Below are 24,106 nucleotides of genomic sequence, written 5' to 3' on the forward strand. Positions count from 1 at the left end.
ATATATGTATTCACAAAATTAAAAAACATATTTTAAACACAGTGGCATTTAGAATACCAACTCTTGCAGGCAGTTAACAATTGGCACGTAGCGTCTACGTTAGCTCTTATTGAGTGGAGACAATAAAAAGTCATTCTCTGAAAATCATACTGAATGGTAATAAAATTACAATTTGAAGAATGCAAGTATATTCAAAATGCTTTAAAAATACATAGCTGGAAGCACTCCAGCTCTTGCTGGAGTATGCATGTATGATTTGGAATAACTGCACTGAAAGCTACAATTCAGGTTTTTACTGAAGAAGAGTCTGGGCGCTGTGTCAGCTAACAATTTCGCAGAGGAACATGATCCCCTTCCAGCAGCAAAACCTTGTCCTCAGTGCCACCAGTCTAAAATTTTTGTCAAGCTCCCAATATGAATAAAGGGGTCCAGTTCCTCTTCTTGGAAGCTGATCAAACTGGCTCTGTTAAAAAAAACAAACAAAAAAACCCAAAAAAACCAAAACAAACACCAAACAAAACCCTGACTCTTGCCACACAACAAAGCCATGACTGGGGAGATGGATTTACAGAAAGGCAGTAGCCCCAAGGGGGCCTGAAGCATTTCAGTTTTTAGTATAGCTTCAGAGAAAAGATTCAAGATTAATGTAAGGACTACTGGACCAGTGGGACCAGATCCCACCTGGTTTCAAGTGACCCTGTTCAAGCAGGGGGTTGCACTAGATGACGTCCAGAAGCCCCTTCCAACCTCTGCCATTCTGTGATTACATACTTTGCTAGTAGCTGGAAATCAGTATTCAAACGCATTTATCTTTGTTCCTAGTTCACAACCAGGCAAGATAATTGCACTAAAACTTCATTCCCGTTTAAACATGTGCTAGTAGCCTATTGTGAATGAGAAGTTTATCCTAGAGGAGAAACGAATATAAAGTCCGATGGCCCAACAGATGGCTAGAAACAAGACTAAGGAATGACTGAGCCTTGAAGCCAGGTTAATTTTTTTTATAGAGAAAGCTAGGGCAAATGAAATTAGAAATTACATTGCTGCAGTCCACAGGAAACTGATTTTAATGAAAACTTGAGGAATGTAATTTTATCCAAAGGGTCAGTTATAAAGTATAACATCATGAAACCAGTTATCAGCATACACATATTATAAAACAATGCATACACGAAACCCCTTCTGTATTTGTACAAAGTTCAGAGTAATAAACTCTAGTACATGACAAATCATTCAGAAGACTAAATAATGCAACTATGTGTAGCATGAAAGCTAGAAAGCAAAAGCGCCAAAGTACTTTTAATAGACAGATTGATTTGTTTCAGTACTACAGCTGCTTATCATATGAATCACCCTTGATCCACCTCGCTCCTTTTATGCCCCAGCAAGCAGAAACAAGGGAGCAGATGAATAAATATTTCTTAATCATAGTTTGAGAGTGTTTCTTTGGATCAAAAGAAAAATCTACTACTGAGGAAGGCAGGGGCGGGGGGAGCTCCTGTGAGGGGAAAAGAGAAGAGAGATTATCTACTTTTTTTTTTCCCTACGTCCTCCACATCAGAATTTTTGGATCTCTAGTCTCAAACACTGCAGGATTATAAAATAAATTAGAGACTCAGATCATTCATTCCATTGTACATCCCTAATAGCTGCTACAAGAAAGCAGAAGAGAAACACTCAGATCTCAGACATTCTTGATAAAAAAAGTGAAAGAACTGTACTGAGCAGTAGGAAAACGCATGAAGCAGACATAAGCAAAATATGCTTTGATTTTTCAGAGGAGCTATCTGAATTGTCTTTGTAACGTTTATGCAAACAAACAAGAACCATACAGCCACTGTGCTGTGCAAGTATGAATACTATTTTACAGACAAATATTGTCAGATGCCTAACCCAAATAGCTCATAGTTCAATGTATTTACATAAAGGCTTGGCAAGAGTTGCAAAGAAGTATTTCAGTATTTCTAGAAAGCATTTATGTACTGAAAGCAAAAATATCAAAATGTCTTCTTTTACTTATGAAAACAATCAATCTATATTTAGACTCCTGGAAGTCACTTTCTGTGTTTTTTGTAAGGGCTGAAAGCTGTGTTCATTGGCAATAATAACAAAATGACATTTTCAAAGGATTCAGCTCCTGATCACCACTTCTATATTTGACAGCCCTTACGAGACTTCACATGGAATAATGGGCAGCCTTTGCCTAGTGTTAGGCAGATTGCTAGAGACTTCAAAAGACTCAAGAGAAACAGGGAGTGTAGTCCAAAGCAAATAAGGAACAGAGATGGAGTATCTAAAAAGAAAAGGGTTGTAAGACTGGAAGCTAGGAGATTTACAGGATTTAAACATTTCTAAGGATTATAGAGTAAAGGTAAGAAACAAGCAGCAGTTTATTCATTATATAGGCAGCTATGTAAACTGCAGTGACAATTCAAAGATTCAAGCCAAGCTCAGGGGAATATTTTCAATGGACTATCAAACCTGCTGTTTACAAGAAACTAGAAGAAACTGCTGATGAAGCAGTGAGGACAGCTAGCTTTGAACAACTTAGGGCTGCATTATGTTTTCACTTGGGGCTTGACCTACTCAGGACCAACTCCCAGTGAAATCATTCAAGGTAGGTTTTTAAGCACCAAAAGGCAGATACTAGCTAACATAGGTGGACCTATCTACCTCTATATCCTAGCATTTCTTTTCAGGTTTTCCACTGATTTGCAGGAAGTGAAAATAAGAGGCTAAACAGCCCTCAAGCACTCTTACAAACAATATATAGCAAGCATACAAAAGAAAATAACTACATGGATATATTCTTGTCCCAAAATGGGAAAATAAAATGCAACAGTAAAACTTAATCTTATTCGCTTTGTAACAAAAATTCAGTAAAAGTTCATAGATAAGGATATTCCTTCAAGATTTCCACAACCTTCAGAGATCTAAATGCACAGAAGTCAGGAAACCAGACACTGATGAGAGTCAGTAACTTCATGACTCACACAAGTCCAACGGCCACAAGGTCACTGCAAGACCAATGCAATGAACTCTTGCTGTCAGCAATAATCAGAAAGGTGGACTGCATTTGTGCCCACAGATCAGCATATATCTTTTGAGGCTACAATGAAGATGATTTCATTGTCTAACCCACTGAGATACCCAGCATAAAGGCATTTTATTTGGATGTGTACTGAATACCAACTTTTCACCCAGATACATTCTTTGAAAGATAGTGACTTTGCTATCTTGAAAAATCACAGAAAATTACAAATTCCAAAGTATAGTAAAAAAAACAGTCAAAAACACTATTTGGCATCTTATTCCAATTTTAATCTATGTTGTTTTTTCTCTTTCTAGACACCTATCCTATATAGGCTCTATAAGTAATTTATTATAATTTCTTGTCCTGTTGGCATCCTCAGTCTTGCTGATTAATTTCTGTTATAGTCTCATTATTTCAGTCCTATAAATACCCCATTTCATTTTACTCCTTTCTATAGTTACTTTGCAACCTTCTTTTTCTCCTCCACCTGGGGCTCTCACTTTCAATTTAACACGAGACACTGGGCAAAGATTGAGCTGAAATCCAGTAATTACACCTTCCTGCCCCGAAAAACGGAATCATTTATTTTCTTATGGATGGAAGCAGCTGTGAGCTGTTCTGAAATCCCACAAGCAATCCCCCAAAACCCAATACTTATTACTTGTCAGATTAATAATAGAAAGTGTTGGCTTCCGTAATTTGAAAAACTTATATAGTTCTATTACAATGTATTGCAATATTTGCATTTAGGAAGAATGAAGAGTTGAATTGTAACCCAGATGCCAGTATGCTGGGCATATCAGGTTCCGCCTGCAGGAATATTAAACCACCACCCAATTCATCACTGACAAAACAGGTTATATCCTCAATCATTGGCACTCAGTACGTGACTGCCCGCAGAAGACTCTCCCAGTTGTTTATGTCCTTGAGTTACGTTTACTACTTTCAGGCCTTACATTGTCTGACCTTTCAGCTTTTGCCATAAGTTCTTGGGATCCTCTGAAGGTTTGGGAAAGCTTCTGAGTGCTTCTCCTATAAGTGTAAGCACATCCTGAAATAAAAAGGAAACATGGAAATTACTTGGTTTCGTATTCCAGTCATTTCTCATGTCCTGTATCACAGGTCTATCATGGGCAGCTACAACCAGTCCCCCCAAAACAACTAGGTAGGCAGCACTCATTGCAAAGTTTTGCTGGATTTTTGAAGCATCCTGCTTAAAAACTTTCTTGAACAGTGTGGCCAGTGATCTGCCTCATAAAGCAGGTTTCTTCCCTAAGGAGGGGAAGGAAAAAGCAGCTGGCCTTTTCAGGGAAGCTGGGAGAAAAACAAGAGGAAAAAGAAGTGAAACCTCACCTGAGACTGAAGTTCTCAAATCTTAGGTATGGAGTGAATGAGAGTCAAAAAATCAGAAGACTGGCATTATTAGGTAAAAAAAGAACGTGTGGTACAAATTCCCACCCTGCTCACAAACACAGAAAGACAGACCTCAGGGCTTCAGCAAGCACTACTTATCCACTGCTCAGAAACAACCTGCTTTCAGTCTGACTCCCTTTCAAAAAGTGAGAGAAGAGGTCTTCCTTCAGGAAGAAGATCATCCTGAGGAATAGCCACAGAAGACCCAAGGAATTCTGTAAGTTTCAGCTTACACGGCCTACCATCTGTTCCAGAAATATCTCCTAACAATGAAGGTTGACTCTTTGTGACAGCAGACAGAGACAGAAGAAATCCCAGTGTATCTGAGAGGCCTTAGGCTCCATAACACATTGCAGTGTCCTATTCTGAGACTCCTACACCAAAGGATGACTAAGGAAGACTAGTATGGGCATAGTTACCTACTGTCACATCATTTTGTTGTTTACCATTTTGTCTTGGGCAGCCCATCAGAAAAACTGTGGAGAAATAATCGAGATGTACCCAAAACAATTCTAGGGCATCCTGGGAAAGACCTTCAGCTTATATAAATCAGGCAGCTCAAATGACTTGATCAGTATGTTAGTCCCAAGCATTTTATTAATGCTATGGAGACAAATTCTATTTTGACTTGCACTGCATTCAGGTCAATCTGATCTCATTGCCATAAATCAGAGGGAAATCTGGCTTACAGATTCTTTAGTTACAGTATGTATAAAATGTACGACAACTTTTTTTAACAACATTTGCTTACTCTGGAGTAAATCTGTTCTTCCAATTTCTCTTGGATTAAAGCACTTTCCATTAGAATCTTCTTTCGTCTGAGAAAGGTAATCTTGGCTAGCTCTGCTTCCTTCTTCCAACAGTCAGGGCACACTGAAGATTGGTGGATTTGAGCTTCTGTCACCTGAAAGATGAGACTTTGATGCAATGAGCAATGTCTGTCCTAGCAAGAGGGCCACTCCATTAAGAACAATCAATAAAAATACAGATATAGATACTGTCTAAAGACAAAAACCTGCTTTTGTAGGCAGTTGTGAATTATTTCACAATCTTTGTCACAGTATCATCTTAATAAGCCTGCCTGAATGTTTTCAGACTAAATATATTTGCTTTTCCCCAAGTATTACCCCTTCCAGCACTGATAACTTAGTTTCATTAAAATTATCTACTTGTATCTCAGAACCATAGCACTGATCTGTAATATACTATTTCTTCCTGTAATAGGCAAAGTCTCCCTGACGCTTGAGGTTGCATGGACATTACTGACATCTTCCACAGAAACTATAACAGTAAAAAAAAAAAAAAAAAAAAAAAAAAAGTCACGTGATTGCCAAGCAACACATCGGTGACCAGCCAATACCAACTGTGAGGATACAGTTATACTGGCAAAAAATTTGTTTTAATTAGTATAACTCATTTGACCCTGGGTGGATGCTCAGTACACATTACAATTTTGCCAATGTAAATCTATACATATTTTGCTAGTGTTAGTATTAGAGCACCACCAGCTGTTAGTTACACTTGCTTAATGAGTACCTGATGTTCCAGAAGTCAGCCTGTGCACGCTAACCAGTCTCCCACAATAGCAAATGCACTAATTCCTGAAGGCTTGATTAAGTTAAATTAACATGTTTTACCCCACATTTCCAATACTTGATCATCACAATTCAATAACAGCAATTGTTAATTCAGCAATAATTCCACCATATATAACTGCATGTCTGCAATGTAGCTATAGGAACAGCAGTGTTCCTGTGCTAACAGTATACATAATGCCTTAAATACCAACCACAGAGGTTATGATTATCTTAAGAATTTTAAGAGGTTATGATTATCTTTACGAATTCTAAGAGGTAAATAAACTCTGAAGCAATGAGTTCAAATATCTATATGCCGCTCTGAGTCAGAATACAAACATTCCTTGAGATATCAAGGAAAAAAATCTTTCAGAGGCCTAAGCATGACATCAGTAAGGTCTGCCTGATTTGATCCTTATCTTTTCTTTTTCTTTTTCTTATCTTATCTTTTTTTCCAGTGGTTCTCCCAAAAGCATAGACAAAATCTAAATTCTTTCCTTCCTTGCAGTACCTGTTTAACAGTCTCTCTGATATTTTTCAGGCGGATTCTGTTCATTAGCCAATCAGGAATAATGCAGTTCAAGTCACTTGTCTCCATTTTCTTTGCTGTGAATCCATGCTGCAGCTTTGCTGACTTGCCACCATTTGCCTGCTTAGAGATCAGCTGCTGATGCATCTTGCTTATCTTAACAGTGCAAAAAGACTGGAGAGCATCCAGTTCTCCATCTAATAATTCAGTAATTTCTGTCAGGCATAAATCAACAAAACAGAAGTGTCAATTACTGTAACAGGGAAAGAGAAGAATTACTGGTCTTGTATCTGTGCGACCTCATATTATCTATTTAATAAAAAACAAACCCAATGTCAAGCCTAGAGGCAATGACTGTAATAAGAGCAGTGAAGAATTTAAATAAAAATCTGGATAGCTGTAGGAACGTCAACAATAAATGTCCCTATGAATAGTCTCCAAAGAGGGGAGGGGATAAGAACCCTAAAGAATTAGACTATTTAATGATACAGCACAAATATATTATGACATTAAATAAACCGAGTTTCAATGACTGCCTAATACAGATTTAGCTTCTTCCTACCTCAAACCGCAACTTGCTAAAACAAAATGGATTAACATTTAAAGAGAGCTACTCATCTAGTAACTCAAGAGTAATTCATAAGACACTGAAAAATTACAGGCAGTGTCTATTTCTAACTCCAGAAAACACCTCAGATATATTCTATAACCTGTAGTTAGGCTTTTTTTTTTCCTCCTAGGATATGCAATTATGTTAGAAAATACTTTCATCTAAAGCTTCAATGACCATTTCCTAAATTCTTTATATGACCTTGTTTAAACAATATCTTTCACTCTTTCTTCTTCTCTTATCCTTCCAAGTGGCATGTAATAATAAATAAAAACTGAGAGATTATACTTCAGATGGGCAGGTAAGGATGGATTTACAACTTCATTCAACACTTTGTGGGAGATTTTCCACAGGCTTAAACACAAACAATCAATACAGTATTTCATGACCATCAGCACATAATGATGCTGTGTAGTACTACATGGCTTTAAGAGATATCACTGTTTTCAACTATTTAAACAGGGGAGAGTACCTCTCTACCTTTATTACACAGATTTTGCTTTTATGTAACTACTGAAGCCCAACAAAACACTTTAATGTGTGTAATTAAAGGAGAAATGAGAAGACAAAACATTACAGTAAGCATTACCAGAAGTCTTGTGAATACCTTTGCAGATAGCTAATGCTAACACAGCGTTCCCTTCTCAGGACTCCACTCTGACAGCCAAAAAAAGTCAGACAACTGATAATGACTACAGAGGTAAGGTATGGTCAGTTTGTTTTAACTCAAAGTATTCAGAAACAAATTACACTGCCTATTTAGCTGGGAAGTATGATTATATCATTTAAACAATCCCTCTGTATTGTCCGTTTCACTCATTTTCAGTTATTAAGTTCAGTTTTACTTCTTCTAGACAGCACTGCAAATTTCACTGCATATTTCAGGGTGCTTGTCTGACATCTGGTGCATTGGCATTCCAGTCCTGTGGGGTACCTTGGCATAGCCACAACACAAATCCTTAAAACACTGCACAATATGAATGTAAAGCTTCACCTAAATATGCTGTGATTAATTTAGTCTCAAGTACACAAGACAGAGCTGTGGAATTTTGCAAGAAAACTGAGTATCTCTTCAGAAATGCAGCCAATCTGTATAAAGGATAAGTGGATCTACAGTTAAGACCAGGCAAAGCAGGAATTAGTGAGCTTTGCTTTATGGTCAACAAAGAAAAGATGTGATTTAAGTGCAACTACCACAGTTCAGATCAAGCATAATATAGCAATTTATTCCTCCTTAGAAGATGATGTATCAAATTGACTAAAGACAAAGACATAGTGATAGTTTATAGACAGATGAATAAGAATTAACAATACTTTAGAATGCAATTTACTGAGAAATTTTTCTTGGGTAGGATCATAAACATTTGAGTGGAAATCACTATTTCAGTCATCAGGTCATTTTCCTTACAATTCCAATGTAGAATGGCTGTAAATCATGTGCCACTACTGGGTTTAATCACAGTAATCAGATAGTGGCATATTCATATATGCTGCGCATAGAATGAATAAAAAGATTTTAAAGTTACTATTGGGGGGGAGGAACCCTAGAACAAAGCATTTACACATACTGAGTACTCAAATGCGTAAGTAAAACACATGGGGTCTGCTGAACATTTTGTAACAATTTAATACCAGCCTAATTGATTCACTTAAGTTTCTCTTGACATATAGAAGCACATTTTAATTAAGAACTGGTTTCTAATAGTGCATGAATTGTGTGCTGCCATACACCCACCCATTTGCTCATTTGCACCTACAGACATTAGAAGAAACACTAGCAAAGAGAACAGCAATTTTTACACCTGAACGCACAACCAATTTCAAAAAGTTACTTGTTTAATATTAATTCATGTTTAACGGTAAATAAGCTCAGGAAGAATAAAAATTATCAAGTATCAAGGACTATCATTTTACTGAAAGAAGAACAAAAAATTACGACAAAAGTCAGTACACAGTTAAATTCTGAAAAGTTAATCTTTTAACTGCACAATGACTATTTACACTTTCAGATTTTCTTCTAGGTATACAAGGTTCACCTGTCCTTCAGCTGAAAGAAAAGAGATGCATACAAGAGGATCTATGCACTTGCTTTGGTGGTTGGTTTTATTTCTTTTGTCTTTCATGTACTCCCTCCTTTCCATCTTTGAACTAGACATGCTCGAACGCTCAATCTCCATTTGTGGTGGCAGACTTAAATGTCACTGCACGTCTGCCTACAGAGAATCCCTGCCAGTGCCCATTACTGTTCCAGAAGTACATTTTGCTGATGCTTGGTTGCCCTGAATCCTGCATTCCCACATCCTCTTTGTTGGAGAGGAATAAGGCAGAACAGGTGACAAGAGCAACAAAACCAGACACCAGAACAGACATCAAGTCAAAGCCACATATCATATAGCAGCAAGGTCACAATGCACAGAACATTTAGAAGGTAAAGCACAACAAACTGGACCAAGAAGCTGCTCTGATTACAGAAGCACTCAGCGTGTACCAGTGGAGATAAGCTAATCTCCATGTCTACATTCTAAACCCCGCTGTGTGGTTTATAACTAAGTGACCTAAATAGATTTTTCCTTCTGTATGCAACTACATCTTTAAGTATGACATTTTAAATCTGCATGAGTGGAGGGAGAAAAACAAAGAAAATCTTTATTGAATTTCCTTTCCCTTGATGTCTAACTTTGATTTAATAGGAAAAATAGGCAGGCATTTTGTTGTTATTATGCTCTACTAATGCTCTATTTTAAGAGGAAAAAATAAAAGTAAAACAGACTAATTGTGAAAGGCAGTAACCAATAACTACTCTTCAGAAAGATTTTAACTTTGCATCTTATGATAACATTTTCAGAATTATCTAAATCGCATTTGTACAATTGAGTGCAGTAGTTCAGATTAACATGCCGACAGCCCAATCAGCAAATACAGTGAAAGATTTGTGCAGAGAACACAGAACTAATATAAACAGTCTGAAATATCAGGCTATTTATTACAAATACGAATTTAAAGCAAGTAAAAGTTCCTCCAGCATGGTGAAGGATACTCTCAGTTTCCACCAACATTAGTAAGAAGAGACAACAGTAAGAACCTTGCAGAATCCATGTCTTTTGGAAGAAACTCATTCCTTCCCAGTTCCACAAAGGCAGTAATGAACTCGAACTTTCTTTACAAGCAGGGGTTTCCATTTAGATGTTGCTGATTGGAATTTCCCCATCTAGCCTACATTAATACTATTTTACTACAGAATCAGCAGAGAAGTCTGGAATCTCAGGGCCTAACTAGGTCTGCAGGAATCCCACAACCTGTGCATGTTATCAAACAGTACGCTTTGGTGCTGAAAATAGGTCAGGAACAGGAAAGAGAGCCAGTATAGACTATCGGATACCTGCTCCCTTCTCCAGAGCAGCAGGATGTTTTCTCAAGTCTCATAGACTACTACTACTTTTAATAAATACTTCTAATAAGCTACTACTACTATTTGGTAAGTCAATAATTAAATGCTGGGACATATGAAAATTTGTTCACAAAGTGAATATAAACTAGATCTACTCAGAAATACTCTGGACAAGCTGGAAAAAAATTTGATGCAGAAAAATAAACACACTTCCCTGAGTGCACACATGTCAACGGGCACATGCCAGCGCCTTTCACCTTAACACCATGAACCACAGGTATTTATTTGCCTTTTACACTGGCCTTTTTTACTTTTGGACTTCCCATCATTGATACCACTATCATAACAATAATGGTTAAATTGGTAAAACTGACTGAACTGTAACTGTCTGATGCTGCTCAAACATTTCTATGCCTCTAAGTAACATACATTAACAACCAAAACTGTCCTGGTTTTGCCAGCAACAGTGCCGGTAACAGTGTGGAAAAATAAATGAGCAAAACATTTAATGTAGACATGTTACAAACAAAGGTGAGAGCAAACTTCTGAATACAGTACAAGTCAGAGCATTAAAAAGCCCCATTTGAACTTTCAGATACATCTAAGTTGAAGAACTCCAGTTTCCTGTAGTAAATTTTAAAGATGACTACTGGTCTTTGGAATAATCTATACGGAATTGGGGACTTATAGTCATTTTGTGATGCATTTGTCCAATAACAGCTAGTTGCTACAACACTGTGGTAGAGGGCCAAAGAAGAGGAAGACAGAAAGACAACTATGACAAAAATTTCTCACTTCTCCTGAGGCCAGCATCCAGGTTTTAATTCTTTTAGCCCACAAAGAAAACTATGAAAAATAAGAATCACATTCCAGGGCATTCCCATATGCAAAACAGGACATTTTTTTTTCCCCACATTTAACCCTATCAGTAGTAAGATAGTAAAAAGAATTTTTGTTTTATTACCTGAAGACAAATTCAAAAGTACCATGCATGCTCAGTGCATATATCACTCATTCTGCCGAATTTACTGAGGGGACTAACTTTGCAGCAATCTATTTCCAGCTGAGCTCATCTTCTATTGTATTTTTAAAAATATATCTCCAAGTTGATAAAATAACAAGAGGTTTGGGGGCTACCAAGCACTGAATTGCTGCGTCAAAGAGAAGCAGGCATTTCTAGATGTCAAGTATACAAAAGTTGCTGTGCTTATTTTGTTTATATGTTAATATTCCACAATAAAAAATGCAGTACACAGCTAAGTATGATTGATGCTGATCAATTTAGGGATAACTTGTCAATCACATGACAGTGCACTGTGTTTGCATGAACCTTATTTTGTGCTCTTCATATTGATAGTGGTTGGAAGCACTGTAACAATGTACCTGAAAAGTGCTTAGCTGCTAAGATGACAAGCAGTATGACAGGCAGACAGAAGACAATGCATCACTTCATACATCAGCACAAGCTAATGAAACAGAACTTGCTACTCAAGACTGAGTGATCACTCTGAATCTCCTTGCCCATCAAAGTCCATAAGCCAAAGGCAGAATATTCCCTTGTGCAGAACTATAAAAATCTGAAATTGATTAAGAGGATCCCACATGTAACTTTCAAGGGAAAGCTCTGCAGAGGTGGAAAACTTCCTCAATGTTATACTGTTGTTTATCATTCTTTCAATGAATCTGAACTCATCAGGTCCTTTTCAACTTCTCTATGAATCACACAGTCACAAGATTCTAATGTATTTTAGGAAGACTATCTCAGAGGAGCTCACCAGGAGAAGCCTCTCTACTATGATAGAAATGATCTACATTAACTGTCTTCTCACTTGACTACATGGCAGTCTTGGAAAACCAGTAATAGAAAGATAAATGCTGAAGATGAGTCAGGAACTCATTGACTCACCACTGTTGTGAATGAGCTATACAATTAAGAATAGCCTAAAAATAATCTTAGGTCATGTTTTCCTACGATATATGGATGGTTTGAGGATACTTGTATGCAACTGCAGTGCCATGAAGTACCTAAGCGGAAGGATCTCCCTGGTTAATCAGTCTTACTGGTGACCTACAAAACCTCTGAGTTTGTTCACTTTTCATGTACATGCAGACTGAAGAAGATTCCCCTTCTGCTTCAATTATTTTTCACTCAACTACAGCTTTCTTGCTCTTTTTTTTTAAATTAAAAATAGTATCTCTGACCCACTTTTTAGAAAGACTTAAGCAGGACTTGCATCCCACCATCTGCTCTCACAGTTGCTTGCGTAACCAGTACACGCAAACAGCATCCTTCCTTCCTCCCTTCCCTGCTACTCCTCCCTACACTATATCATTGTGTTGGTTAAAGCTGCTCTATTGTTCTTGCCAAAATTGGTGCCCTGCTGCCTCCCTCAGCTTGGGAAAGGAACTAAAATATGGCAAACAAGTAATTAATTAATTAACACAACTGATCAACAGGGGAAAAACACTTCACACAATAAATCTGAAGTCATGTTTATTTTGAAGGGAAAAAACCCACACTCCTAGTACCTGTACAGCTGGAGAGAAAAAGAGAAAAACTAAACAGCCCAGTTAAATTTTGAGGATTACAGTAAAATTTAAAATGTGGATACTTTTTTTTTAATGTATTTATCCAGATCTTGTGATAATGCATCACTAGGATAACATCACTATGTCAGGAGCATCAAAGCCATATGTGTTATGGGAGACAAACTGCTTTCCGAGAAAACGTAACAGAGAAACTTCATACTTAATTACCTGGCTAATTAAGCCAGGCTAATTACCTGGTTTTAATAGCTTGCATATAAAATTTAAGTCTAGTTGAAAGTTTACATCCCCTTTCAAAAGAAATAAGAATGATAACCTCTACTAAAGTTACTGAACTCACCAGCATGAGTTTTGATGACAGATTTGTCTTGCTTAATGCCAGCTTCTTTATTTTTTAGATCACCCCCTTTTCCTATGACATCTCTTTCTATAGGTGCAGAATCCACTACTTCAGACTGCTCATCTACAATGAAAAAAAGGTAGCTTTGAACATACATTGTAAAGAAAGCAGGACTGCAGAAAAACAAAGTGGGAAGCAAATAATCCTCCGCTTGAATGTGACAGTTTTCCCTGTTAAGGGAAAAGAAACCCCTAGCCACAGGACTATACAGATGATACCAGTGATTTCTGTCCACAAAGTATCTCATATTGCTCATTTCTAATCACCCCATTGAATGACATGGGACACACTGAGAAAAATTAAGAGGTTCTTGCTTAGAGCTTGTTGACACACTCAATTTTATCTGTAATGCTAACTTGACCTCAGTCTACCTCCTCCCTCATTCAGCCCCATCACTTATTTTCAGCCCTCCATAGGTTCTCCATTTGTGACAGCACAAGTACTCTTGGGACCTCAAGCCAACTGTCTCAAGGTATTGATCCAAGTGAAAAATAAAGCGGGACAGGGGAAATTAAAAAAAAAAATCTGCATCAGCTCCCTGTTCTCCAGCTTGTTCCAGTACAACTCCAGTTCTGCTGAAAATGAGGAAGCAGCAAAGATGTGAAAGCAAATAGCTGGGAAAAGACAAAAGACTTAAGAGGTCTGAAAAGTCAGTGCCACCGACAGCAAGATGCATATGGCATGGTCACAGTTCAAAATACTGAGCAGTCAGGAAGCACGTGACTTCTCTACTCTTTTCAGGGTACTAATAGCAAATTCAGTGGGCTTATACAATGAAATAATGTGTCCCTATGGGGACACCAGCATGACAGGTTTTCTATAGTTTTTATTATTTAAGTATGCTGTTCTCAGTAACATATAGACCACAGAAAGCAATCAATTTCCCAAAATATTTTTCTATGAATTATTCCCTAGTTTCTCATTTAACTGGTAGCATTCAGAAGACTCCATAATTTTATGAAACATTAACCTTGTAAAGATAAAAAATGGTAACACTTATTAAAAAAAACCCCAAAACTCTACACACAGAGCAAGGATTCCTCCTAGCATGTACTCCTTGATGCCAGAAATAAGGATTTTAATGGTTAGACATGGAATAATTTAAAAAAAACTTGTTGTATCTCCAGAAAAAAAGGTTTATTAAAACCTATCATTTGTAAAAGCCAAAAAATTTAAGCAAAACTGTTAAATCTACTAGACACTGTTCAACTACATCAATGTAGCATGAATTGACACCAAGGCAATGATCACACCTTTACTCAGATTTCTGAAGCACTGATATCTAATGCTATATTCTGTGCTACGATAAACAGGGTTTACATTCATGTATACACATCTGACAGAAAATTTTGTCCTGCATTGTTAGGATTTCATGCCTAAACAGTATTTTAAATGGATTCTAAATTATAATGGTGCTGGTTATTACTGCAGAGTGAAAAAAACAACCCACAGTAAAACACTGGATGGATGAGGGTCAGGAGGAACATCTCTACTGGACTTGTTCAGAGTAGAAAAAGAAACAGCTTGCCAATTTTCAAGTACAGACAAGGTTAATTATATATTGGTATATGCCAGCTGATCAAGTTGAACTGAGTAGAATCAGATTACAAGAGTAACAGCTAATAGACATTAAAAGACATCTTAAGTCTACACTACTTTTAAAAATATATATATGTGTTGTAGCTGATCTTTAAAGCTATAATGTTTATATATGCTGATAAGCTCCCAAACTAAGAAGAGATTTAAAAAAATATGCATCTCTTCAAGTACTCACAGTACTTACCAGACCAAACTTGGAGAAAAGGAGAATGTAGAAGAATGACAGAGAACCCTACAGAGACAGAAGAAAACCTAACAAGACATTAAGGCAGTTAGCTTATGTCCTGCTGCCTGCTTTTTATCACTCATCTGCTGCAACTTTAAGGCATTATCTAGCCCTCTTAAGTATTTCAAGTCCTGGAACATTCCCTATGCCCTTGGAAAAATTATTTTACGGCCCAGCTATTTTTCATACATGGTACTTCAGTTAAGGTATCTTGCAGAATTTTTTTTAACGTGCCAACAGAATTTCAGCATCGCAAGATTACTAGGGAAAGGTTTCCATGGCCAAATCACACCCTTCTGCACATAGCTGTCATCAAATCCCGAGAGCATAAAACACAGACCTAGTCAGCATACCGAGGTTCTGTTGCTCTGCACAGCAAAAACACTGTACGCAATTTTTACATTTTTATTTTTGCTGATTCAAGGCTCCACTGCACCAGTTTAAAGCTATGAAAGACAGGTCTCAAGCATGGTAAGCTCTGCATACCTGCATGATTTTGGCCTGCCAACTGTGACATGCTTTCCAACATATCTGACACAGCAGGCCCCTCTAAATTCTCTGTGGAACAATACGATTCAGATGGTTCGCTCTCTTGCTGCCAGCAGGCTTCTTCCTCCTCGCTGAAGGGCTCAAAAGTATCTTCTGAATAGTCCAAGCCAGAGCTACTGTAAGTCTGGCTCAATTCCATCTGCCACTTTTCATAATTATCAGAGCTATCTGCCGAGGCTGTCATCATGGTGCAGTACTGCAAATAAAAACAAAAGCATGTAACAGGTTCAATTATACAGGAAGAATGACTAGATTGCTTATTAGCACCAGGGAAACATGGAGGACTGTTACAGCTCAGCTCACACCCAATTTAGCTCCCACAACAGGTGGACAAAATAACTACTTAATCAGTGCACTGGATCAAGGCAACACCCTTCAAAGCACTACTGCTGATCAAAATAGTACGCATTAAGATCCACTGGGTAAGCACACAATCACAGTTATCACTGAACATTAGCAATGAATTCTGAGCAGCATTCCTCCCAAATTTGTAGCCATTTACAGTAACACTTGGATAAAATCATTCATGAAAACAAACAAAAAAATTTTAAAGTGGTGGGTTTTTTGCCTTCAGATTATTATCAGCCTCTCACCATTCAGAAATGCAAAACCTCCTTGTTCTGCTTAGATTTTGTCTAGAAAATTAAGAAGAAAACATAACAAGTATCAGCCAGCTGATGCTTTCAAATAAGGAGTCATGCTCCCAATGTGAAAAAGAGAAATAAAGTTCTCCAGATTCAAGCTCCAGAAACAGAAGAGACCTCAGATAGTTACCCATCACATAGCACATTTATTTTAAAGCTTTATTTTACCCTTTTTTATTAGAATGATGCAATACCCTTTCTTCCTTGGTATTTAAGGACCTAAGTAACTTTATCCTGAGTAATTTTGCTCCAATTTCTTCCCCACTCTCATAAAGTAAGGAGAGTAAAGGGGCAACATCCCTCTGGAAAGATGCTTTCAGGAGTAAGTCATGGCTCCTTCATCAGAAAGATGGGAACCCCAACGTGGTAACAGTAGGTAGACAAAGGCACTTTCTGTCATGCCAGAAATTCACTTATGCCACTGTACTTGGTGTTTGTTACTGGGGTTTAGGCAACTTTGTTTTAAAGGTGCTGACTTTGGCCATTTCGCTACTGAATATGCTATGCTGTCTGTTTTATATGCCACATTACTGCCAAAGTCCTTCTGCACACTATGCGAAGACCCTGTGCCCCTAAAACAAATTCAGGACTTCTTTCCCAAGGCTAAACTTCCAAAACTAACCTGTAGTGCCAAATTTCTAGGTCCAAAGGTTTTCCTTTTAACATGGTCCCAAAAATTAAAGAACTGTTCTAATCTAAACTTTAACCATTAATAAACACTAAGTAATTCTTTTGTTCATTACACCACCACTAATTCAGGCTGGAGATTGGTTATTAAGATCAGGTCTACTGGAGAAAAACAATAGGAAATGCAAACAGAGAGTCAGTTAGTTCTCCAGCCCACAGTTGACCTAAGAAACTGCAGCTGCACAAGCAGCACATGGATCATTAAGGGGTGAGAATATGAATTTCAGCGAGTAACATGACTGGCTGAACTAGGAATGCTTCATCATATCAGATACAACCGATATTAGCTAATTTTCACAGTGAAAAATAGGTATTTGTAACAACATCAGCAGATAAATAACTTTGAAGCCATAAGTATACTTATAAATAGCAAATAAAACATGTTTACAGCCAACATTAAAGTTGCAGCTGCTAACATACAGCTTTTACTCCTCACAAGGCTGAGGCAATATCTGCCTTAACAGACTGGCAGAAAGCAAGCTTAGCGCTTCAGTAAGGGTTCTGAAAAACAGAAGCCACAGAACTGTCTGAATTGCTTTTCTAAGAGTCACTTTGTCTTACAGACATGGCGACAAAACCTTGAGTCACCACTAAGAAGAGGTTGCTGTGATACACTGTCACTGAAAATGGCAAGCACCTTAGAAGAAAACCTGAGGGAACCAAGCTCTGTCCTCACAGGAGGCAAAAATGTGATTGCAACACACCACACCGGTGAAAAAAACACGAAAAACGTGGTGGAAATGTATTTCCACGAAGTACCAGCCAATTAAGAAACTCTTCTCCACGCAATTCTAGTTGAAACCCAAAAGCAACAGAGGTGGGTGGCAGTTTATTGTTTTTCATTTCACAATCTTCCATTTCCAGGCTGAAAACACGGGTTTTTCAAAGCTATTTAACGCACGCTTTGACAAATTCCCTCTCAGAAAACCCTAACACGAACCAGATGCTCTCAGTGCACTGCGAGCACCCTCAGGCCTTCCTGCAACCAACAGGCTTGGTCCCAGGGACGAGCCACCCCCCAGGCACATTACCTTGCTCAGCCGTGACCGAGAGTTTTGCTCCCAGAGCGAGCAACTCGTCTCACAGAAGGGACCCCGATCCCTGCCTGGCCTTCTGCGGCTCCTTGCCCCCCCCGAAGCCCCGCTGACAGCCGGCACCCTCCCCTCCGGGCAAAGAAGGCGCCCACCTCTCCTCACACCGCCGCCACAGACGGGGCTCCTTACCCAGGCCCACCAGCGCATCGAGAACCGGCAGCCTGCCGCACCGACCCCGCTTCGGCACACAGCGGTGCCCCGGGGCGTTGCGCTACGAGCCGCGGCGGCACGGAGGGAGCCCTTGAGCCCCGAGCCCCGGCTGACGGGACCGGCCCCGCTGGCAGGCCCAGGCCGCGCAGACCACCCTCACAGGGCGGGCGCGGCGCCTCACGCTCCCCGCGGAGCGCGGGGGGCTCCGGCCGAGGGGAGCGGAGAGACCGAAACCGGGCTCGGGGCCCCGGCGACCGTCCCACCGCGTCTGAGGCGCGGTTGGCCGGGGCGGGGCGCGGCGGGAAGGCCGGTTCCCTTCGCGCACGGCTCCGCCCCGTCTCCCCGCGGCGGGTGCCGGAGCGGGGGAAGGGCTTGGGCCCTGGAGAAGGGTCCTGTGTGGGAAGGGTCCTGTGTGGCGGCGAGGGAAGGGTCCTGTGAGGGAAGGATCCTGTGAGGGAAGGATCCTGTGTGATGGCGAGGGAAGTGTCCTGTGAGGGAAAGGTCCTGTGAGGCGGCGAGGGCCTGGCCGCGCTCCCCGGGGCTGTGCCTACCGCCATCTCCCTCATGTCCTCCCTGCCCCTTAGGCAGCCAGGGATAGAGATAACTTTTCGTTCAAATGGTTCTTGCTGTCACAGAGTAGTTTTTATACTGAAAGCGCGGCCTCGGAGGTGCCGGCTGAGGCAGGCAGCACGGCGTGGCGGGACGTAGGGGAGCGAGCCAGCACAGGCCAAGCGCTGGTGTTGTTGAAGAATAACTGAAGAGATTTGAGAATGATCTGAATATTTTGTGCAAGGCGCATTTTGTGCAAGGCATATTTTGTGTAGATCAAATAAGTAAGGCTGTAATCGGAAAGGCACACAGTTGGCATTCATAGAGTAAGGACACGCTGGAACAATTAGGCCTTGATGTTTTGAGGAAGCTTCGTGTGCATTGCCAACTTGGCAAGAATACTCAAGGTCCGTCAGAGAGAAAAGAAACGTTAAGGATAATTGGACCTCAGAAATGTAGGATGTGACCGATAAACAGAAACATCCTGCTCCAGAAGGCGCCGAAGGCCAGATGATTGCCAAAGAAGCATGAACCTGCAAGGAGCGTGCATGCTAATCTGCACGGCAAGCGAGGCTAATCTAAATATAACTGGCCAATAGTAGATGAGATGGTGACTACAAACCAATGAATGTAAATTTAGGTGGGTTTTTACTAATCGTAAAACAGAATAAATACATTGTTTTCCTTTGCTGTGGTGTGCTAGCTTTGTGGAGTTACCACCTAGCACCCATCTTTGTGCAAATATTAAATAAATAATGTCTCTCCTGAGAGTGATTATTGGCTCGTTGCACACCGGGGAACAAATCAGCTTTTTGGACAACGCTGGTGTGGGTAATGGCAAGGCTGGGCCGTTGGCTTGGGGTTCCAGGGACTTTGTGGACAGCCTGGTGCCAACCTGTTTCTGCTGGTTGTAGTGTAGCTACAGCCTTGGGTGCAACAGTGTCATGGGAATAAGGTGGAAGAAGTTTGTGTTTCAAGGGGTGAAATCTTCCCATAGCTTGAGGTCCAATTTCGACAGGTACATGCTAATAAAAGCAGCTCTTCTGTATACTGGGATCTTGGTTTAATATTGCTATTTCTGGTTAGCTAATACCTCTTTTTTTCTTTCAGGGAAGTAATTCTTTTTATCAAGAAAAGCTTATTCTTCAGTTCTGGGATGCATAGCATGTTGTCTCTCTCATGTAAGTCACTAAGGTATTTTATCCTCCTAAGCAACTCATGCTGTATTTGGACTGACTTGACAAGGTCTCAGCTTGGCTGAGATCTTTAGGACAGAGATCTTGTCTTCTCTCATGTTTGATTAAGTGCAGCACATGATGTTAGCAGCTCAAGTGATCTTGTTTCTCTTGAAAGAGAGAACTCTCTGTGCTGCAACTATACCTGTAATATAAAGAAGGTTTGGCCAGCATGAGATAGATCCACAGTGTTGCAGAAGAGTAAATAAGTGCATTGATGCAGTGGAGCGTAAACCACAGTGGAATAAACAGGTCTGCCTACATATTGTTCAAAAGCTTTAAGATTCAGTCATTCACTGCTTTCTGCAGAGAGTGGACTGCTTGGTGCTGGCCCTTTTCATTTTCATCTAGCTTGCTACAAGAGATTAAAGTAATTTACACATGATAAACATTTCTTTTACATTTTCCATCCATACAAATTATAGTAGTGATCATAGAGGTGTGCATCTGCGAAGGGAAGGGGCAATTACCCATACTGCAGGAATTGGGAGTCAGCTGAATACCAATGAGTATTAGGCTGTCAACACTATGGAGGGAGCAAAATGCAATTAAGGAAGTATATGCCGTTTAGATCAGCCCAATCTGCATTGTGTACTAAACCTCTCCAACCCAGAGATTCACCTTTCATTGATTGCTCTATGTTGTATTTTCCTTCTCAGGAAAGTAATGTTGCAAACAAGCTAGCAAGCACCCAGGCTGAATAAGATCAGTATCTGGAAAAATCTAAGAGGTAGGCTGACAGTTTTCATGCTTTGGGTTATAAATGATGCTGAAATAGGGTTGGGAGAAACAGTATCTTTTCTTTAAAATTCTAATCAAGATACACAGAGAATAACACAGAATAACTAAGAATAACACAGATCCTCACAGTTCCCACTAAAGCTGGCAGCTTGATACTTCATTATTTATCATCATCCATTTTTTTATGGCAACAGTTGACATTAGATTATTACTGACCTGGTTGGTATTTGAATTTATTCGCTAGAGGTTAAAGACTTTGTAGCTTCATGTTCTCAGTCCTTTTTAAAATTCATAATTTTAGAGCATGCAAAATACATTGTTCTATCAAGTTTATTTCTCTGACATTTATTCAGTGGAGAGTGTGAGCCTAATATTAAAGGCTTTTGAAGCCCAGGATACAGATAATTCTTTTCACTGGTCTTCCCTAAAACAGGTCATTTTATCACTGTGGTTCCCCTTTTCGGTGTCTAGGAAGTCAATATGTTGAATGGCATAATTATTTGAACCAGTATTTGTTTTTAAAGGATTTGCAGGTGATAATAGATGGCTCAACCCAGTTGTGTCAGAAGGTATTAAGATTTCCGTCTGCTAATGTCATGGAGTTGGTCCTATATAGAGCAATAAATAATACTGTGTGAGAAGCAGTGACAGGCTTTTACTCCAGCTCGTCTCTTTATCATATGTTATATTAAATTTAAACACAATTGTTGAATTCCTTTGTGGGGGTAAATGCTTTTTTGATGTCTCCTTCTATTAAAGTTGTAATATCCCTTTTAACCAGAGGGCTGCATAAGAATTCATACTTGCTAGGTATGTTTCTCAAATAATCATAATCTCATTAATGTTGCCAGCAGAACTAATTGGGCTGTCACAATGAAGTTCAGTACCCAGCTGGAGAATTATCGTGTGAGGCCAATGGAATTAAGCATATTCTGATGGTGAGGAAAGTTAATGTGACTCATTAATGAAACACTCATAAGCATTATTCTATATGAAAAGGCAGGTAGTTTGAGGTTGGTTTTTTTAAACCCTGGCAATATGAAGGACAACTGCAAGAACTTTATGAAATTTCAAAGCATTTGTTGACAGTTCAAGATACAATAAAGGTTTTCTTCTTTATCAGCACGGACATTGAAAGTATTACCAAGTAGCACCTAGACACCATAAATGATTGATGAGAGTGTATAGTTTGAAAGTGTAGCAGAGGAAATGCTGTAGGACATGCAGCATCTCAGGAAGTCATTCTGTTGTTTAGGGCCTGCTGTATTTAAAATGGTCATTTCAGTTTCCATTAATTCACATCTCTAATGAGGAAATGGATTGGCCTTTGATTAAAGTTGCTAGAGACTGGTTGGTGTCCATGGCAGATCAGAAGCGCCCATACAGATTACATGTTAAAAGTGTCCACTGAGTTTCAGGCAGAAAAAATGCAGACCTATATTTGTAGGTAGCTGTTATTAATTATGCTTCACTTGGTAGTAGGAAACCACAATAACTGCATTTTCACTAGGCTTCATGGTGGAGAAAAGAGGACTAAATCTTTTGTGAAAAAAAGATAAACTGTCTCTTACAATCTTGTCCATGGTCACAGTAGCATCTCTGCAGGCAGGTGTCCTTTCATCTAGGTCAGACTCGGTAACCACCCTGGGGAGAAATATCCAGTGAAGATCCTGGTAGTGAAGAGCATGACAAGTGTTTTTTTATGCCAAGCTTTTGTACAATGTGTTGCTTCGGTGAGTTGCTGGAGAGCATTGTACGCTTTCCCCAGCATAACCTGAGGAAAGGTTGTCCTTAAGATGAGAAGCAAAACAGAAATTACTGCTTGTGATTGTGAAGGAGCCACGGCTGCATTTCCAAGGTTTGGCATTAGCCTCAATGCATAGGCTAGATTCCAGTTAGCATAGCTACGCTCTACCTTCCTAATTTTGCTTTGCACTTTCAGCTGGATAAATATTCATACTCACTGTGTGTCCTAACGTGGTGGTTAATAGGAAACATCTACCTTCCCATGTTTGGGTGCATTTCAATGCAAACTGTACACATAGATTGCAGATTTCCTTGTGAGTCCTTTCTCCCTAACAATAGCAAGAAATTGCAATAACCTTATGGGAAAACATCTGAAAATGCAAGTTCCATTAGCCAGCATTATAAAATATCTATTCATATATGAACATACGTATATATTTCCATTTATATGGAAGCATCCAAACTCCTCACCAGAGACATAAAGGCCTGTTGGAGAGCAGACACAGCTGTGGGAAGTGCTCTATCTGAAGAGCAGAGAGGAGACTGACCAGGCATTTGACAGTAGTTTCTTAGAGAGGAAGTAAAACTTGGAGTGGAGACGAGTTATTAGATCTACTCTTGATTTCTCAAAGTACTTCACCTGGAATTGTCTGTTTGCTGATCCCAAACCTAAGATTGTATGGGATGGGACTGAATCTCTAAATCACGTCTTTCACAGGCGTCATGATCTTTTGTGTCTGAATAGATTCAATGCTGCTTACAACAGCAACTTGAGCATAAGAAGGTTGCAGTGCACGAACTCTTGCTTTCAGAGACACACAAAGGTGTTGGTTTTTAACTCAGTCTGCATCCCTGTATACATGTTTGCATCAGTTCATTTTAATTTTTCCCCATGCAGAGTTATTGTAGGTGCCTTCAAGGAGATGCTTTAAATAGTTGGGTATTCGAAACCAGTGTTTTATCATTGTGCTTCTGAGGAATAATGTGTTCCCCTAGATGGACAGGTTGGGTTTATTTCCTGAACATGACAGTAATTCATGTGAAAGAGGAGAACTCAGAAACCCATAGAGTAAATGTTTGAGATTTCATTTTCTTCTCTCCTTGTATTATTATTGCTTAATGATTTCCCTGTGGACCATCCTAATGAATTCCCAGGGTGTTGCTGTGGGGAGAGCTTTCAAAGGGAAAGGCAAAGCCATCATACACTTTCAACAGATCGATACTAGACTTATTAATCAGTTTTCTTCGGTAATAGGTTGACTCTTTTGGTAATCTTTCAGAATTTACTTCAAACTGATGAGTTTTGACATTTCAGGAAATGCCTTTATTTAGGAATTGCAGCTTTTCATATTGACAGTCTGTTTAACCCATCATATACCTGTCTGTTG

At 39.4% G+C, this 24,106-nt stretch overlaps 1 protein-coding gene and 1 long non-coding RNA gene across 4 annotated transcripts in view; one reads left to right on the forward strand and one right to left on the reverse strand.

The window, feature by feature from the left end:
* The window catches only part of C23H8orf48 (chromosome 23 C8orf48 homolog), a 68,953-nt gene extending 49,939 nt beyond the window's left edge, over positions 1–19,014 (reverse strand). The window contains exons 1-6 of one of the 3 annotated variants that reach the window (XR_011329435.1): positions 18,427–19,014; positions 15,810–16,068; positions 13,439–13,561; positions 6,536–6,768; positions 5,199–5,351; positions 4,001–4,085 (exon numbers count right to left, since the gene is read on the reverse strand). Coding sequence is in view for 2 of the 3 variants with exons in the window: in XM_069810866.1 (XP_069666967.1) it covers positions 3,991–4,085; positions 5,199–5,351; positions 6,536–6,768; positions 13,439–13,561; positions 15,810–16,068; positions 18,427–18,444 (881 nt within the window). In the remaining variant the exon portion in view is untranslated. Of the gene's footprint in view, positions 1–3,990; positions 4,086–5,198; positions 5,352–6,535; positions 6,769–13,438; positions 13,562–15,809; positions 16,069–18,426 lie in introns of all 3 variants that reach the window. The other 2 variants (XM_069810866.1, XM_069810865.1) reach the window with 2 other exon arrangements.
* An 898-nt stretch (positions 19,015–19,912) lies between these two features.
* On the forward strand, positions 19,913–20,959 carry LOC138690643 (uncharacterized). Its single transcript, XR_011329400.1, has 3 exons — positions 19,913–20,014; positions 20,107–20,177; positions 20,891–20,959. It is a non-coding gene; the product is annotated as an uncharacterized lncRNA (long non-coding RNA).
* The last annotated feature ends 3,147 nt before the right edge of the window (positions 20,960–24,106 follow it).

Source organism: Haliaeetus albicilla, chromosome 23 (genome assembly GCF_947461875.1).
Source record: "Haliaeetus albicilla chromosome 23, bHalAlb1.1, whole genome shotgun sequence".
NCBI classification, from domain to species: domain Eukaryota; kingdom Metazoa; phylum Chordata; class Aves; order Accipitriformes; family Accipitridae; genus Haliaeetus; species Haliaeetus albicilla.